Source organism: Aspergillus luchuensis, chromosome 1 (assembly GCF_016861625.1).
Source record: "Aspergillus luchuensis IFO 4308 DNA, chromosome 1, nearly complete sequence".
Classification (NCBI taxonomy): Eukaryota; Fungi; Ascomycota; class Eurotiomycetes; order Eurotiales; family Aspergillaceae; genus Aspergillus; species Aspergillus luchuensis.
The window spans coordinates 2,409,380-2,425,871 of record NC_054849.1 but is presented as its reverse complement, the minus strand read 5'-3'; the positions used below and the strand labels follow the sequence as shown (position 1 = coordinate 2,425,871).

Below are 16,492 nucleotides of genomic sequence, written 5' to 3'. Positions count from 1 at the left end.
ACGGGCACGTCGCTTAGAACCTGATGTGCCCCAACCTCACTAACTAAGTATTTACTAACTAAGTATCTGTTTAGTGTCTAGATACCTCGATAGTCAGTTAGAGAGAGTAGATAATCAATGGTACGCTAACCGGCTCGCTCGCTCGCTCGAGCCACGTTCAGCTCCCGGATGGTTTCATCCATCCAATCCACCCCCATCGGTTAGTTTTAGTTGACTGGTACGAACCATGATGCACGGAATTAGGGCTCGGGCTCTGGTGCCGAAGTCCGAATGATAATGCCATGTCTGCCTGTCGATCAATCTGCGCATTGCATTGGGTTTCATATCTCTTCATGGTTTTTTGTGGGTTTGACGTGGCTTGACATGACATGACTCGGAGAGTTTGCGCGGGAACAACTGACTCGTGGGAAGCCGGGATGCGTGACTTTTCAGCTGAGCGTGTCATTGTTCTTGCTGCTAAGCGATGTGGCAAGTTCGGGGAATGAGTCGTGTCTATTCATCTCTGTATGATGATCATTGTGAAGTGGAGGACGGGGGAATGGGGTGAATATGCCTTGATATTATGTGGGAACGGAATTCAATGGGAATGGTTTGATTGGATGGATAGATGGTTTGTAAGCGAAGCTGGGAGATGAATGAGGATGGAATGTTATTCATCGTTGATTGGACTAGTTAATGCACTCGCTTGAGCGGCGCTGGGGTATATAAGGCACCTTTCCCCCTTCTTCTTCTCCTTCTTCTCTCTCTCTTTGCAACCTCCAACATATAGTCATAGAACATCTATAATGCTCTATCGATCATGGTTTTCCCTGGTTTACTCGGATTTAGCAGCCACAACAAGAAAAATTTCTAACCCACTAACCATCTACAAGTCATTCCTTCTTTGGAACGGGACTCTAGCGTTCACGCATTGTCCAGCAAATTATTAATTGTATCTGCTAGACATATGATGGGCAACCCGAATTGTATATGAAGCAATCTTTCACAGCGAAATGTGACTTCTTTGGTTAAATGAGTTACGTTGACGCTCCTCGTACATTTTGTTTAGAAATACCGCGCAAATAGTGCTATGTTATATTCTAATTGACATGGCTAAAACGAGACAGAAGACACGCTGACCACCTAACCGTCAATTGGGAGTGTACACAGGACCACCTAAGCAGGGTGCATCAAGGGCTCCTGAATGGAGTCGGCTGATATTGAATACAGCGTAGACGGCAAAGAAATGCATTTGCGGAGGGCACTGGAGACCGATTCCTTCACGTGGCGAGTGTTTACGGAAAGAAAAACACAGCTTCTAATCGTATCTATCCCCATCTTACCATTGACCTAGCTCTATCGCATTGCAGGAAAGAGAGCTCCATGCTCTACGAGGAACTCGCAATGGTTATATCTGCCATGCAATGCCGGGCTCTTCAGCCTCGGGTTCCAGAAGAGTTTGACAATGGAACGGAACCTGAAAAGCTGACTTTGAGTATCAGATGAAAGAAGAAGAGGCTATAACCCGATTTATGCCCATTTCTCACAATTTTCTCTGTACTCGTTTGAAAATGGCTTCCTCACCAGCTATAGTGCAAGTCAAATGGGCCTCTGGGTCATTGGGCTCGCTCCCCTGAGGAGATGGAGGTCTCAATCACCTAGTAGGACAAAGAGAAAGTACGATCTTAGGCTGTGTGGGGTATTGGATATACGAGAGATGGTATATACTATGGTAATTGTGCTGTTATATCGAGCCAGATTGTTGTTGGGCCTCCGCTGTGCCCAGCCTGCTATTTCGCAGCCACCAGCTTTGAAGTAATGACAACAAGCGTGGTATATGGCTGAAAGACCCCCATATACAGCAACAAGGGGGCCTGCCTTTTCTTTCAAAGAGACATTAAGAATGAGACACGGAACCTTGACGTTCCGGAATTCTTAAGACGTAACGGGGTGAGTGTAGCCAGCGGTTCCGCTCAAAACGGTGTATCGATACTTCTAAATTACAGTACACCGGGACGTGCCTGCCTCTAGTAGTATACTTGGCGCTGCTTGTCAGACGGATGAGTTCTGCTGAAGTCTCCTCTACATTCTCTTCGCTCCCAAGATAAGCACCCTCCTCACACACCCACACACTCTCATACACACCCATAAACACGGTCTTTGTCTTTTTGTCTTTCTGATACTCGTTGTAGATCATGTCTCTCGAAAAATTTATCGATGACCTTCCTTGCAACAGAGAGCAATGGGTACAATATGCCAAGCGGGCCGGCCTTTTGCACAAGTCGCTGCGACACTGCAAGAAACTCCAGTCAGAATCTTGCGTCAACGATGAGCAATTTATGCTCTTTAGAACGATATGCCCCGAATCCATTCACCCAGACTATTTTAATCCTGCTGACTATGGTCTTGACTTAACTACAGCCTCTGATACATTGGCAATGTCCCAAGGCTTTCAAGCCTACCTCAACCAAGTCGGCACAAACAACTTCCGGGGCCTGGGAGAATTTGGCACTACTCTCGTTCAACAGTGGGAAGTACTGGAAGGCCTTAGAAACGGGACTGATCCGCTTAAGTGCTCTGATAAAACTCCTGTCAATTCTAGTCTGATCAAGCTACTCCAGGCGCTTTCCTTGTTACCTACCACGACTACCTCCGAGTGGCGTAGCACCAAGATCCGTTTGAGGGGAACATTCGGTAATCATAATCTTCGTTCAGGCGAGTCTCCTCCCCAGTTTGTTGCCATTACAGATGGTCAATTGCAAGATAAGCAGACAGGTAACATCAAGTCTGTGATTAAATGCGAGAGATACCCTCGCAATATGATGGGCAAGGCAGTCGATATGCAGGAGGCTGCTTCAGTTGTTGCTTGGGCCAGCCAGTATCCTGATACTGATAGAAGTATCAATGAACACCAGTAAGCCACCCGCAACCTAACCAATATGAACATGTTGGTAACGAATTAACATAGTCGGGTTCTTGTTTCAAAGTATGGATGCGAAATATGGATAACCTTTGCAGGATATGACAACTCTTGGGCAGACTACCTAGATGGCCGTGGTGGAGGTGGAACGAGGCAACCCAGCCTGATGACGATGCAAAGATACGGTCCCTACAGTATAGCGGATAGACTCCGAGTATTGCAGGTGTCTACGATCCTGCTTGCTATTTCACTTTAGTCATACATCCAGCATACTGGGTCGCAGAGAACGGCTTCAGAGTGGGTTACATATATGCCAGGTCGCAAAGACCGGCATCAGAGTGCCTTGTTATAAGCCAGGTCGCAAAGACCGGCATCAGAGTGCCTTATTATAAGCCAGGTCGCAAAGACCGGCGTCAGAGTGGACTTGGTATAAGCCAGGTCGCAAAGACCGGCGTCAGAGTGGATTTAATATATGCCAGGTCGCAAAGACCGGCTTCAAAGTGGCCTTGATATATGCGCTCTTATTGTGCTAAGAACACAACGACAGACCAGAGAGCCAGAATATTTGTAGACGAATCTGAATGTATGCTCTGGCTCCTAGACATAGGGAGTTATAGTAAAGGCAGGCGAAGAAATAATTTGCAGATATCATATGCAAACTTCATTGCTACGTGCTAGCCTATAGCGGATCATTAACATACGGTCATCTACTCATAACTTAGTAGTTATTATTCGAACTACTTAGTCGAGTATCGTACATGCTGACGGAGGCTATTGGCTACGGACTTGCAGCAAGGTGGACAGACAATACGGAATAAGCAGCCTTCCAAACTTCCTTTTCAAGCCGACATGCAGCTAGGCTAGGCTACTTGTTAAGAGCCTTCTCATGGGTATTTTCGCATAGATCATCCTGATATGTTTACAGGCTTCAGAGAACGCCAGATGAGCTGCGCACAATCCCGCGCCTACCATTTGTTGATACGCCTCAGTGCCGAGGAGCCTAGTACTAATATTACTTTATTACATGGTATGGAGTATTGATGGTAAAGCTTGCGTAGACAGTGAATCATTCAGTATCAGGTGACCAGCCACGCCCACCCACCACACACACACACACACACACACCACTCTTCAACACCACCAACCATTCTAACAACGAGAACGCCATCATATTAAATTACACCACAAAATGCCTAGCAACAACATAGCTGAGCAAATTGAACGTCTTTGGAGGAATTGGTGGTGAAGACTCCTGAAATGCTGGTGGATTTAGAGAATCAAGTAAGTGATATAGTCCTGGATCAGTACCAAATTGATCGCAGTCATATGGGACTATATTTTCTTGAAAACCTTGAAAATGAAGGACAGAGAACTACAGGAGCAGATATATATGGGCCACGAACACTGTTTCCCGCTGATGTCCCAATTCTTTTTCAACCCATGTCCCGAGCGGAGCTTGAAAAGTACCCCATTTTACCGTCAAAACAGCCGAGAATGAGGGACTACGACCCCGCCATTGCCGGTGAATCGCCAAGTTCCCAGAAACACCGCATATACCAATGGGCCTACCATTTATTAGGCTGGGTGGAAGACTCCGTGAGTCAATGCGGAGTAAGAGAAAACGCGAAAACTTTAGATGAACGACTACATAGGCAAAGAAAACTGAAAAACATACAGTAAGTGCGAGAGGCTATGAGGTTCCTCTTTTAACTATATCATCTAACTAAAGAATTTCCAATAGCTGGCCCGATCCGTTCTATCTAGGCTGCATGCTGTTTGGGGCATACCCTTCTGTTCACGACCAATGGGGAACAATTCTTCGGATCGAGCCAGATATGGTTGATGGCCACCGTATCTATCCCCATCTTACCATTGGCCTAGCTCTATCGCATTGCGGGAAAGAGAGCTCCATGCTCTACGAGGAACTCGCAGTGATTATATCTGCTATGCAATGCCGGGCTCTTCAGCCTCGGGTTCCAGAAGATAAGGCTTTGTTTGAGGAGGATATTGAGACTATAAAGTCCATGCCTCGGGAGTTTGGGAATGAAAAGACGTTTCCTCTTCTCCTTCTGTCATTTCCGGGTCCCCAGAATTTCCGTTGTTTTCATGTCTGTATGCGTGGGACTCGGATGCTTATTCTACAGTCTAAGCTATACAGCTTCGAAAAAAAGGAGACTGCGCCGATTGAGCTTCTAGTACGCTTGGCAATGAGCCAGCCGTTATCAGAGAATTAACTAACACCAGGTCGCAATGAAATGTACTTGTTGCACCCTCAGGTCGAAAAGACCGAGAAATTTTTTCATTCTTTGGTCGATAAGACCGAGACTTATGACAACATCAGGTCGAAAAGACCGAGAAAACTTTTCATTCTCAGGTCGATAAGACCGACAAATTGTACAATCCATACCTATGCCTTAAAGTCGCGTGTTCTTCCTCTCCTCTACAGCTCCTCCTGCTAGCATCGAAGCGTGTTGCTTTCTGTGCTGTTTCTTCTCCTTTTCGATTGCGTCTTGCTCTCTATTCCTCATCGCCCTTACCATTGCATTGCTAAGCATCGGTTTCGCTTTCGATTACTCCACGATGCCTAAGGGAAAGCAACGTCCAAAGCGCGATGTGCCCATCAAGGCGCGATACAACTTTTGTATGCATTGCTTGAGACATGTAAATAACAATTTCGACCCCAAAGAAGATACCGCATACAACATCAGCTGCCTACTCGATACACGAGTATTCATTCTGTGTTACTTCTGTGCCGATGGGAATAAGACCTGTGATCCGGTGGGTTTTGTATATCCTATATTATATATGTGCGATTTGCTGATATCTGTCAAGCCCGTGACTGGTCTCTTGGGAAACGCCCGTGATCTTGTTGAGATTATCAAGTAGACCGCTGTTATTCTGGATAAAGATTACTGAAATAGCAATATAAAGCAGATTATCTATAAAGAGGTCTACATTCTTTCAAAAATATTTGATAGTATGGAAGGCGCGTATGCCTGCGAGTTTTCACTGAAGGGCACTAAGACCGCGAAGCATGTAAGTCCTTGTTATAACTAAGAAATATAGTCCTCGTGGTCTTATCATTGATGTTTTATTAGAAGTTTACTGGCGAATACACCAAGTTTATTAAATCCTGTCATACTCTGCTCGCCCAGTCTGTTCCCCATCCTGGCTTACAGGCTTCACTGGAGGATCGCCGTGCTTACGAGGCCGAAACGCTGTTGCGCTTGTTGCCGGGTGATCCCGGTTATGTGGGCTGGTTGCTGTCTCCCTACCAATGAGTGCACCAAGTTTGAACATTACACACCGCAAACGCAGAGAAGAAGAAGGACTGCTTCTGCTTTTCTTCTCTTCTGATGTCGACATGAATTATCTATGTAAAGGATGATGCAAGTCACCACCATATGATTTCACTCCTCTAGATCCTCTGTGTCCATAACTGGTTGTACTACTACTACTACTCGTGATAGGCAAGCACGGCAGCTTTATGACAGTTGCTGCACCACTTATTAGTTGCGGCAGATCTAAAAGTGTCGTCGGTCCCCAATGAAATGGCGAAGACTATAACGAGCTATCGGGTGAAGCAACCAAATTACTAAATCGAATAGACACACCACACTACAGTGCCATATAGTAGTGCCGATGGCCCTTCTGGGACTTTTTTAGTTTTTTCGGATCTCAGAGAACTTGAGCTATCGAAGGCGTTTGACAATGTAGAAGGAGCTCATTACGATACATTCGTCGACTAGCATGATACTGTTGGGCGCTTTTCGGTCATGTGAAGCGGAAGGTATCTGCTATTTTGGGGTTGGAGGCAGTGATGCTTGATACGTAAGAATTGGCCTTGTATTTGCTCTTGTCAAATGTACTATGGACTTGAATGTAACTAGAATCATCCCAAATCATCCAAAGTCCCGCCAATGTGAGAGAGCATGAACTAATAAATCCAGGAAACTAGTAGCAACTATTTACGCGCCTCGAGAGCAGATTTGATAGCTGCAACATGTTAGATTTGTCCTCATCCATTAGCAGGGTAGCTCACCATCGCAAGAGGTCTTGGCATCTCCAAAAAGCATCCTTGTTCCAGGCATGTAGAACATCGGGTTTGGTACGTCGGCTGCACGATTAGCGCTTGTTCATCCCATGAGTCAAAGACACTTACCGTATCCGCTGGACATGCTGCGCTTCATCACAACAACCTCCTTGCTTTTCCACGCATGCAGTACTGGCATACCCGAGATCGGCGAGTCAGGCTCCAGGGCGATTGGATTGACCGTGTCATTAGCACCGATCACAAGGGTAACGTCAGTGTCCGGAAAGTCATCGTTTATCTCATCCATTTCGAGCACGACTATTCTGGTTAGCCTCGCCGAGGTGCTCGGGTGTTGTACCTACTATCATAAGGAACCGACGCCTCCGCCAGAAGCACATTGCATTGACCTGGCATCCTGCCTGCAACAGGATGAATGGCGAATCGCACAGTAACACCTCTGGCATGTAGCATACGCACGATCTCAGCCAGGGCATACTGCGCCTTCGCTACAGCCATGCCATATCCAACAACCTATACCCATTAGCCATGTTCATCACTTCAAAGCTCATACGCACAATTATGACGCTTTCAGCATTTGACAATGCTTCCACGGTATCGTCGACAGTTGCCTGGACTACCTCGCCTTCGATCTTCTTTACTTGCTGAGGAGCTGCAATGCCGCCAAACAAGACATTGGTAAGCGAGCGGTTCATAGCGACGCACTGGCATGGTTAGAATCTTCCGAGCAATAGTCTAATCGAGAATGCCTACCATAATGTAGGACAATATCGAACCGCTAACTCCAATCAAAGAGCCTACACTGGTGAGGAGGGGGTTATTGAGCATGAAGCCTTCAGCAACCAGAGCAAATCCGGAGTATGCATTCAAAACGGTAATCACCACCGCTGCGCTGGTCAGCAAGGCACGTCACCTAGGTTCGAGCACTTACGCATATCAGCCCCACCAATGGCAGCGGTCGTAGTATAACCTTTCAAAAAACTAAGCAGGGTATTTGCGCCTAAGCACGTCGCTGCAATCGCTGGGGATCCAGGTGCCATTGTAACAAAGGCTCCCATTGTGGCCACATTACTTCCAAGCAGACTCGTGTTGATCAAGTGTCTACCAGGTAGTATCATTGGTCGCGAAGACATACGTCCGGCGAGCTTCAGGAAAGCCACAATAGAACCAGTAAAGGTAACACCACCTACTACGGTTAGAAAGTTCCTGCTCACGTGGGATATACGTACCGATCAGAACGCCCAGATACGCCGTCACCATGTGCAATGTGGATACGTGAGAGATGTCAGCCACTACGCTCCCTATGCTTGTAAGGACAGCCGCGAGCCCAACCACAGAATGGAGAGCAGCAACGGTCTGGGGAAGCCCAGTTGGTGTGATTCGTCGTCCTATGAGAGCTCCTGTTGACCGGTTAGGAAAGTCCGTCATGTGAGTGCTTTACATACCAGCGACAGAACCTAGGCCAGCCACCGCGCCAAATTGGGTTAACACTTCGGGCGAGAACCCTACAGCTGCCAAAGAAGCAATGATTCCAGCTGCGACTCCGAGTATTCCAAGGATATTCCCACGCCTAGCAGTTTGCTGAGAAGCAAGACCCGAGATCGAGGCTACTGATATTAGCAATGGAATTGCCAGCACAAAAGGCACTTACCAATACAGAGAACACTGCTGACAAGATAACCGGCTTGCACAAGCCCCGCCATTCCAGTGCTGGCAGCAGCAAGGAAGCCCCCAACAAACAGCACAGCTGGAATAGCGTAAAGCCAAGGGTATTCAGGCGGATCAGTCGGACCTGGACACTGTGTGAGCGAATATCGTCAACATTATCTGCTCCAACACTAACGCTTGAACATATCCAACATGCGTTTGGTAATAACGAAGCCACCCGATACGTTCATAAATGCCAGTAGAACTGAAGCAGCACCTAGGGCTTCGGGTATCGTGCTGGGCACGTAGCCTCCGCCCATAATGAAGAAACCGCCAATTCCGACCATACCTGAGGCAGTCAGCATTAGTAAAACAACGGAATGAATATTCGGCATACTCACCAGAAATCGCATTTGTAACGCTCATTAAGGGGGAATGAAGAGCTGGCGCAACACCCCACACTGCACGATAGCCGACCAGACCAGCAAGACCAAATGTCAACATGTTGCTCATGAACACAGGTCCTGTAGCCTTGCCCAGAGCAAGAGCAGTCCCCATACCAGCGGTAGTGGCAGTAACATCGCGCGTAGCCTTTTGCCAAGGCGAAATTGCCAATTCTGCTTGTTCTTTGGCAGGCGTGGGGATCTCTTGCTTAGGTGCAGGAGGTGGCACTGGCCGTGGGGCTGGCGGTATGATCTTTCCATCGTGTGTAACAATAGAACCGCGAACGACCTCATCTGCTAAATCAATGCCAAAGGACTTCTCTTTAGGGGACATGGACAGAAGGTATTTGATGATGTTGTTGGAATATAATGTAGATGATTGGGTTGGGAGACGCGACGGTAAGTCAGTATATCCTTGAACTTGTCAGTCCTGTATCACTTAACACTTGGAAGCCGCATACCAATAACAGTCACATCTTGAAACTTAGTCAATTCGCCAGGTATAGTTGCTTCACAGTTCCCGCCTGCTTCCGCGGCAAGATCGACGATGACAGATCCAGGTTTCATTGCAGCAACCATCTAGGACTGTGAGTAGATTTCAATGCATCCTGGGATATGGTTCTTACCTCTTTCGTGATTAGCTTAGGTGCAGGCTTTCCAGGGATGAGAGCAGTCGTGATAATGATATCTACTTCCCGAGCTTGTTCCATGAAAAGCTTCATCTCCGCTTCAATAAATTCCTTCGACATCTCTTTGGCATATCCACCTTGGCCTGATCCTTCCTCTTGGATGTCTACCTCTATGAACTCGGCACCAAGGGACTGGACTTGTTCACGAGCAGCAGAACGGGTATCGAAGCCTCTAACAATAGCTCCCAAGCGACGAGCCTAGACGATGCCCGTTAATTATGACCTCCAGTGTCGACGCGTTAACAAAGACCTACAGATGCGATTGCGCTCAAACCAGCCACGCCAGCGCCAATAACCAAAACCTTGCCTGGGGGGATCTAGAACGTCTCAGTATTATAGCCTATCATAAGAGAACTGAATACAACCTTTCTAAGTAGCATATTGTTAGTAAATCTGTATGAGACATGTAAGAACTCACTTACCCAGCGGCAGTAACTTGGCCCGTCAGGAACCGACCAAAATGATTGGACGCTTCCAAGACAGCTTTATACCCAGCAATATTGGCCATGGAACTATTGTTAAGTGGTCAGCATTGTGAGTATCCAGTATGAATGGGCTCATACCTAAGGGCGTCGTATGTTTGTGCGCGAGATATTCTTGGTATCATGTCCATGGCAAATGATGTGACGCCACGCGAAGCAAGTTTCTCGACCAGTGGCTTGTTCTGGGCCGGATACAGGAACGAAATAACCGTGCTTCCCTGGCGCAGTGCTCCGATTTCGTCGATGGGACCTTGCTGCTGAGGATTGCGGACCTTCAAAATGATGTCGCTCTGAGACCATATTGAACCCCGATCGACTAGTGTTGCTCCAGCTTGTTCGTATACTTGATCGTGTAGCTTGGCTTCCTCTCCAGCGCCGCGTTCTACCAACACACGCGAGAATCCTTTTTTGAGCAACAGGGAGACATTCTGAGGGGTCACGGCAACACGACGTTCGTTCGGGTATGTTTCACGAGGTACACCAACGGTCAGGGCGGAGTAAGGTACGACTGGGACGGACGGCGATGCGGATGCAGCAGTAGCGTATCTTCTGCGAGACGACGTCGGAAGTGGCAGCTGTTCAAGGCCGTTGTATCTGGTGGCTAACAATGGAAGGCATCGCACTTGCACTTAGGCGACGATGGTCAGTAAGTTTTGAGGCCCACCCTCGATGAGGTTAGCAAAAGCACTCACGAGTGGTCTTGACAATAGAGCGGGAGTCCCGTGGATAGGCTCCAGGAACTGCTCGGCATGGCAACAGCGCCGAGCGCAGAAACAGCGGTACACTCATGGCGGAAGTTGGCAGCTAACGCAAGGCGACTCTAATGATAGAAGCTATTGCCACAGAAACCCTCATTCCACTCACTCTCAATGCTGCAAAGGTGGCAGAAGGGGGCGTCTGGGCCACATGGGTGGTGTGACAGAAGGGCAGGCTAGGAAGGACGGCAGGACGGCGGGTTATTGTTTCGAACTGTAAACCCATTCAATCAGAGACGTTAGTGAATTCGAATATCAGCTGAAGAGTGCAGGCACGTACAGCTATATGGGGAGAACTCCTGATTCATGATTCAATCAGGAGAGAGATTGATCGTTCCAAATGCGGGGAGGTCACCGTCGCGCAAGGGATGGCGGGAACACAACATGCCAATTATCCACGAGTCTAAACTTGGCATAAAGAAAGGATGACTCCGGTGACCGGAATTCACCTCCATAGGATTGAAGAACGATAGTAGTAGCCGTGGGTGATGTGACCAAAGACTTGCAGGAAATGAGGGGAAGCCGCGCGGGGAAGGCCCATTGACTGGCCATCGGCTTCGCGGAGCCTGAGCTGTCACTCCCGCTTGGCATCAGGCATCGTCCACCATGCACTTTTTCTCATGGTTTATGCTGGTATTGACTGCATTAATAGGGTCCTATCGTGCCGCTGTCGCATATCTGTGTATACAATACCATCTCAAGAAGGTCTTCATATCATCTTGACCTGATTACCCGTGCTGCAACGAATTGTTAACTGATGAGGATCTACATTGAAGACTTGGAGCTCATCCCGGTACAATTGAGCTACTATTTAACCGGGTCGGACAAGCTGTGTCCTCCTACTTCTACAATCCTGGCCCAACCGCAACCGGATGTAACGCCGACTAGGCGCCGCATCGGAGATAATTGTACATATCATGCAGAGCACCCTTCTGGAATACATATCACTATCTCGTGCGACGGGCACGAGCCATCCTTCGGAGATTGTGAATCACAACAGTTGTCCAGCTATAACCTTGTCCGGCGGGGATATCTGCCAGCTCTCCAAAAGGGTGGCAGTGAACTCGGCTCGTTCAGGCGTGTGAGCTCGTGGAATCGCCAGACAGGGTAGTTGGTCATTGAATACTTGCCAGCTTCTTTGTTCGTATAGACGCCTCCATCATCATTTGCGTTTGCAAATTGCGGCTTTGATCATAAAAGAGTTCCCGAACACTTAACCGTTGTTTATAGGCATCTTTTCCCGCTCGACTAGTGACCTCAGACCTAAATGCTGCCAGAATCATATATTAGCACAACAACCCATTGATGGCATCTAACCACAAAGCCAGAGGAACCACCTCTCCGCAAATCGGATGATCGACTGTCCACGTGAATGTTGATTCCAGCGAGCTCGGGCTGTCAGGGTGGAGGATGGGATGTCCGTGCTATGCAGCGTAACATATGATCCTTGCGGGTAGTGCAAAATGGAACACACTGGTCCTAGCTGAAAAACATCCCCGGCATTTATACTGATAGGATAAGATCTAGATGGTAAGTGTAGTTGATAAGAAGTTGATCCATGAGGTCACGTGCATGTTCTTCCAGATGGTGCTGCCTGAGGCAATACTTGAAATCCCCTCCTGCCAGGGAAGCCCGCGTTGATTGCTGTTCGATTTTATACCCGTCGCAAAATAACTGGATATTGTCTAGCAGTCATTATTGGAGTGACGGTTGGTTGAATTGGCCTCGAATCGATGTTAAGATCCAGGTCTTGGTAATGGCCGGCCCCTCGCACGGCTTTTTATCCCGCTCCACTCATGGTGGGGCATGGAGATAAATCATGATGATGCGATTGACACCCTCCCTCAACCGGTTTGAAGCAATCGCTGTCTTGTGTGCGCCGAAAGGGCACCCCGTCTACTTCGCGAATCATTATATCCATCAAGAAAGATCGAGTGCCAACTTGATAAACAATTTCATGCATGCATGCACGCGTTGTCCCCAGCAGGCGATGGGGCGCGTAAAGGATCCGTCCACGGCCGAACGGGCTCACGCAAACGTGGAACGGCTCCGCTGCGGTGATGCTACCAGAGCTAATTTCTTGCTTGGCTCGTTAAGGTACACTCTCTCGACCCACGGCGGTCGCATCCTTCCACCCACAGGCCCTGATTGGAATTTGCGTGCTCTTCCGGCTCGCTAGTGGAGCGCAAAAGTGAGCTTCAACAATTCTTCTTTCCCTCACCGTTGGCTCTTGCGGAGCAGACATCTCCGGTCAACCCTCAACTATCTATCCCGTCAACTAGATTGAATTGAAGACAAGGGAACTGGATAAGTGTATATCCTTGCTAGACTGGGGAGTGTTGGTGACATCTTGACTCGTTTAAACCGGGAGCACGAATGCTTTAGCTTATCCACTAGGCTAATTTGGTTCCTTTTTTTTTTCTTGCTGTCTTACGCCTTACAGAGTGGGGTTAGCAGGTTCCTGATCGTCTATCATCAATTTTCAGCTGACTTGCGACAGAAACATCTTCACTTAACTTCCTCACTTTCAATTATTCTATCAGCACGCTCCTGGACGTGGACCTTTGAGCCTCTGAGCATTGGCCTTGGTTTCCAGAACGGCAGCCATGGCCCCATCACCTCACCAACAACACTCGCAGCTCGTCGTCGACCCTGACACTGTTCCGGTTGGAGGAGAAGAGGTCAGGAGCGAGGCAGAGTCCCGAGAAGATGCAAAGCTACTGGTATGTTAATCAGTGGCATTCCTTTCAGCGATCGAGTATCGATATCGGACAAGTAATCGCTGATATACTACCAACAGAAATCTATGGGCTATAAGCCAGTGAGTCAGCCTTAGCAAGCCTATTGCATGCAGGTTTGTCTAATAAATTTCAAAGGTCCTTCATAGGACATACACATTACTTGAAAACTTCTCGACGACATTCGGTAGGTGAAATGATCACGGCGGATTCTAGGCCCATGAAGGTCACTAACATCGCATGATTAGCTGCTCTCTACTTTGTTGGAGGAGTGCGCGTCACTTATAGTACAGGTATCGCAGCAGGTGGTAACCTGGCTTACTGGTAGGCTCTACCACCGCCCATGCAATGAATCGTGTCTCACTCGGTGTAGGACGAGTTATCTAGTCACTTTGGTTTTCACATATATTACCGCTGCTGTCATCGCGGAGGTATGCTCTGCCTCGCCCTCCGCGGGCTCTATCTACTTGTGGGCCGCAGAGTCTGGAGGCCCTCGCTTTGGAAGGCTACTTGGATTTGTGGTTGCTTGGTGGAGTACTACTGCCTGGACGACCTTCTGTGCTAGCAACACCCAATCTGCTGTCAACTACATGCTCTCGGTGAGTGTCACTCTCACGGATATTTCAAGATAGTTTACTTATCAGCGCCACAGGAATTGACAGTCTTCGACGTCGACTTCCCGAAAGACACATCCAGTGTCAAGTTCCGTGCTGTCCAGTGGATCTGCACGGAAGTGTTGCTAGCATTGGCCGCACTTCTCAACTACCTGCCGCGTATGTTCAATCCCAAGACTGGTTGCGCCTATCCTTTCTCTGTTCATTTGCTTATAGTCCTAAAGCTAGGTTCTTCAAATGGGTGTTCTACTTCTCGTCCTTCATCGTCATGCTGGACTTCTTCCTCAATGTCATCTGGCTGCCGATTGGCGCCGCCAACACCTGGGGTTTCCGCACGGCTGAAGAGGCATTCATGTCCACCTACAACGCCACAGGTGCCCCTGCAGGCTGGAACTGGTGTCTTTCCTACCTCGCCACTGCCGGTATCCTGATCGGGTTCGACGCCTCTGGTCACGTTGCAGAAGAGACCAAGCATGCTTCGGTGACGGCAGCACGTGGTATCTTCTGGAGTACTGTCGTCAGTGGCATTGGTGGTCTAGCAACTATCATTCTGTTCCTTTTCTGTGCAGTAAGTCCCCCACTTCCATGCAACGATTATTCAACAGCTCCATACTGACATGATCAGCCCGACAACGACACTCTCATGTCCTTCGGCTCTCCTCAACCATTCGTGCCCCTCTACGCCGTCGTCCTCGGTAAAGGAGGCCACATCTTCATGAACGTCATCTGCATAGTTGCATTGTGGCTCGTAAGTCCACCATCCCCCCACAAGCTCCCTAAACCACATATTCACATACTAAACCACTTTACAGAACACAGCGATCGCCATCGTCGCCGCCTCCCGCCTCGTCTTCGCCGTCGCCCGCGACGGTGTCCTCCCCTTCTCCAGCTGGGTCTCCAAAGTCCACAACGGCCAGCCCCGCAACGCCGTCATCGTAGTCTGGGGAGTCTCAGCACTCATCAGCTGCACGCTGCTACCCTCCGACGTGGCCTTCACATCTCTCGTCTCCGCCGCCGGAGTTCCCAGCGCCGCCGCATACGGCCTCATCTGCCTCGGCCGACTCCTCTGCACCCCGAAACGCTTCCCCAAGCCCGAGTGGAGTCTCGGTCGCTGGAGCAAGCCGTTCCAGTTCATCGGTGTCTTCTGGAACGGCTGGGTGGTAGCTGTGCTATTCTCTCCTTACGAGTTCCCCGTCACAGGTGCTAATCTAAACTGTAAGAACCCATCCCCTCCCAATTCACTTCATTTCAAAACATCTTCTTACTTACTCTCTCTCTCTCTTTCTAACCAGACGCCCCAATCATCATGGCCGGTGTGACCATCTTCGCTCTAATCTCCTACTTCATCACCCCCGAAAGCGCCTGGTTGCCTATCGACCGCATCTCGCATTTCATCGATAGCAAGGGTGCTGCAACCGAAACTGTCGAGGAAGTTGGTAGTGGTGATAATCATCATCAACAACAACAGCCTGAGGCGACGACGTCTTCCTCCGGGAGGGAGGAGAACTGAGTGCAATATCGCGTGGCGCACGCCGCAGTAATTTATATGTTGTATTTTACGAGTGGTAGTTGTGGTGATGCTAGTTTTGCGTTGAATGGTTGAGATGGTCGTTGACTGATCGATCGGCGGGGCCAGAAGGCAGGAAAGACTGGACTGCTTGCATTGCACCCTCCCCCCAACCCATCTGTTATGTTTGAGTGGAAAAAGTTTGCTTTGTAGATATGATAGAGCCTAGAAGTGTTTAGGTATACCCAGAGATTTGATGTGATTTGCTTTAGTTACAGATGGATGCATACAGATAAACTCCTGGTGATATCAGATACTAGATTTTGTTCTATTTCAGGCAGTGTAAGAAGCAGCTGGCTCTCACGGTTGCCAAGGTGTAACTCTATATATGACTTTCAGTAAGCCTTGCCTGTATCTGTACAACAGTGATCCCACTCCTCCAGTAGAATAAAAACAGCACAAATCCGTCACCCAAACAGCACATATATTCAAACCATTTGCAAAGAATATTTCCTCACGCTCCGCAAATCCAAGTCTAAGGGTCCAGCCCAGCCGAACACCCTTAGTTCCCCAATATAACGCCAGTATTACACCAATACGCAGACTCCGTGTTTTCCCCGTTCCATATAACTTATGTCCATTATAAATCGTCAAATACCATGGCAAG

The 16,492-nt window shown here is 48.5% G+C and overlaps 6 protein-coding genes across 6 annotated transcripts; 5 read left to right on the top strand and 1 right to left on the bottom strand.

Annotated features, from left to right (window-relative positions):
- Positions 1 to 2,174: 2,174 nt before the first annotated feature.
- On the top strand, positions 2,175 to 3,155 carry AKAW2_10838A (uncharacterized protein; the record flags this gene model as incomplete). Its single annotated transcript, XM_041691634.1, has 2 exons — positions 2,175 to 2,893; positions 2,948 to 3,155. 2 exons carry the CDS (start codon positions 2,175 to 2,177, stop codon positions 3,153 to 3,155), a joined length of 927 nt encoding a protein of 308 aa, XP_041537558.1.
- A 1,001-nt stretch (positions 3,156 to 4,156) lies between these two features.
- Positions 4,157 to 5,133, top strand: AKAW2_10837A (uncharacterized protein; the record flags this gene model as incomplete). Its single annotated transcript, XM_041691623.1, has 2 exons — positions 4,157 to 4,575; positions 4,641 to 5,133. 2 exons carry the CDS (start codon positions 4,157 to 4,159, stop codon positions 5,131 to 5,133), a joined length of 912 nt encoding a protein of 303 aa, XP_041537557.1.
- A 346-nt stretch (positions 5,134 to 5,479) lies between these two features.
- On the top strand, positions 5,480 to 5,785 carry AKAW2_10836A (uncharacterized protein; the record flags this gene model as incomplete). Its single annotated transcript, XM_041691612.1, has 2 exons — positions 5,480 to 5,677; positions 5,732 to 5,785. 2 exons carry the CDS (start codon positions 5,480 to 5,482, stop codon positions 5,783 to 5,785), a joined length of 252 nt encoding a protein of 83 aa, XP_041537556.1.
- A 93-nt stretch (positions 5,786 to 5,878) lies between these two features.
- On the top strand, positions 5,879 to 6,180 carry AKAW2_10835A (uncharacterized protein; the record flags this gene model as incomplete). Its single annotated transcript, XM_041691601.1, has 2 exons — positions 5,879 to 5,935; positions 5,998 to 6,180. 2 exons carry the CDS (start codon positions 5,879 to 5,881, stop codon positions 6,178 to 6,180), a joined length of 240 nt encoding a protein of 79 aa, XP_041537555.1.
- A 683-nt stretch (positions 6,181 to 6,863) lies between these two features.
- AKAW2_10834S (putative nicotinamide nucleotide transhydrogenase) lies at positions 6,864 to 11,000 on the bottom strand (the record flags this gene model as incomplete). Its single annotated transcript, XM_041691590.1, has 19 exons — positions 6,864 to 6,895; positions 6,942 to 7,016; positions 7,062 to 7,250; positions 7,295 to 7,463; positions 7,508 to 7,654; positions 7,704 to 7,837; positions 7,882 to 8,136; positions 8,180 to 8,350; positions 8,396 to 8,557; positions 8,602 to 8,742; positions 8,794 to 8,946; positions 8,999 to 9,454; positions 9,502 to 9,619; positions 9,667 to 9,927; positions 9,984 to 10,046; positions 10,092 to 10,098; positions 10,152 to 10,241; positions 10,293 to 10,839; positions 10,904 to 11,000. The coding sequence occupies 19 exons, from the start codon at positions 10,998 to 11,000 to the stop codon at positions 6,864 to 6,866; spliced, it is 3,267 nt and encodes a 1,088-aa protein (XP_041537554.1).
- A 2,572-nt stretch (positions 11,001 to 13,572) lies between these two features.
- Positions 13,573 to 15,828, top strand: AKAW2_10833A (putative amino acid permease; the record flags this gene model as incomplete). The annotated part of the gene is made up of 10 exons (XM_041691579.1): positions 13,573 to 13,689; positions 13,767 to 13,787; positions 13,843 to 13,891; positions 13,953 to 14,028; positions 14,078 to 14,303; positions 14,357 to 14,477; positions 14,543 to 14,886; positions 14,944 to 15,066; positions 15,131 to 15,533; positions 15,611 to 15,828. The coding sequence occupies 10 exons, from the start codon at positions 13,573 to 13,575 to the stop codon at positions 15,826 to 15,828; spliced, it is 1,698 nt and encodes a 565-aa protein (XP_041537553.1).
- Between the last annotated feature and the right edge of the window lie 664 nt (positions 15,829 to 16,492).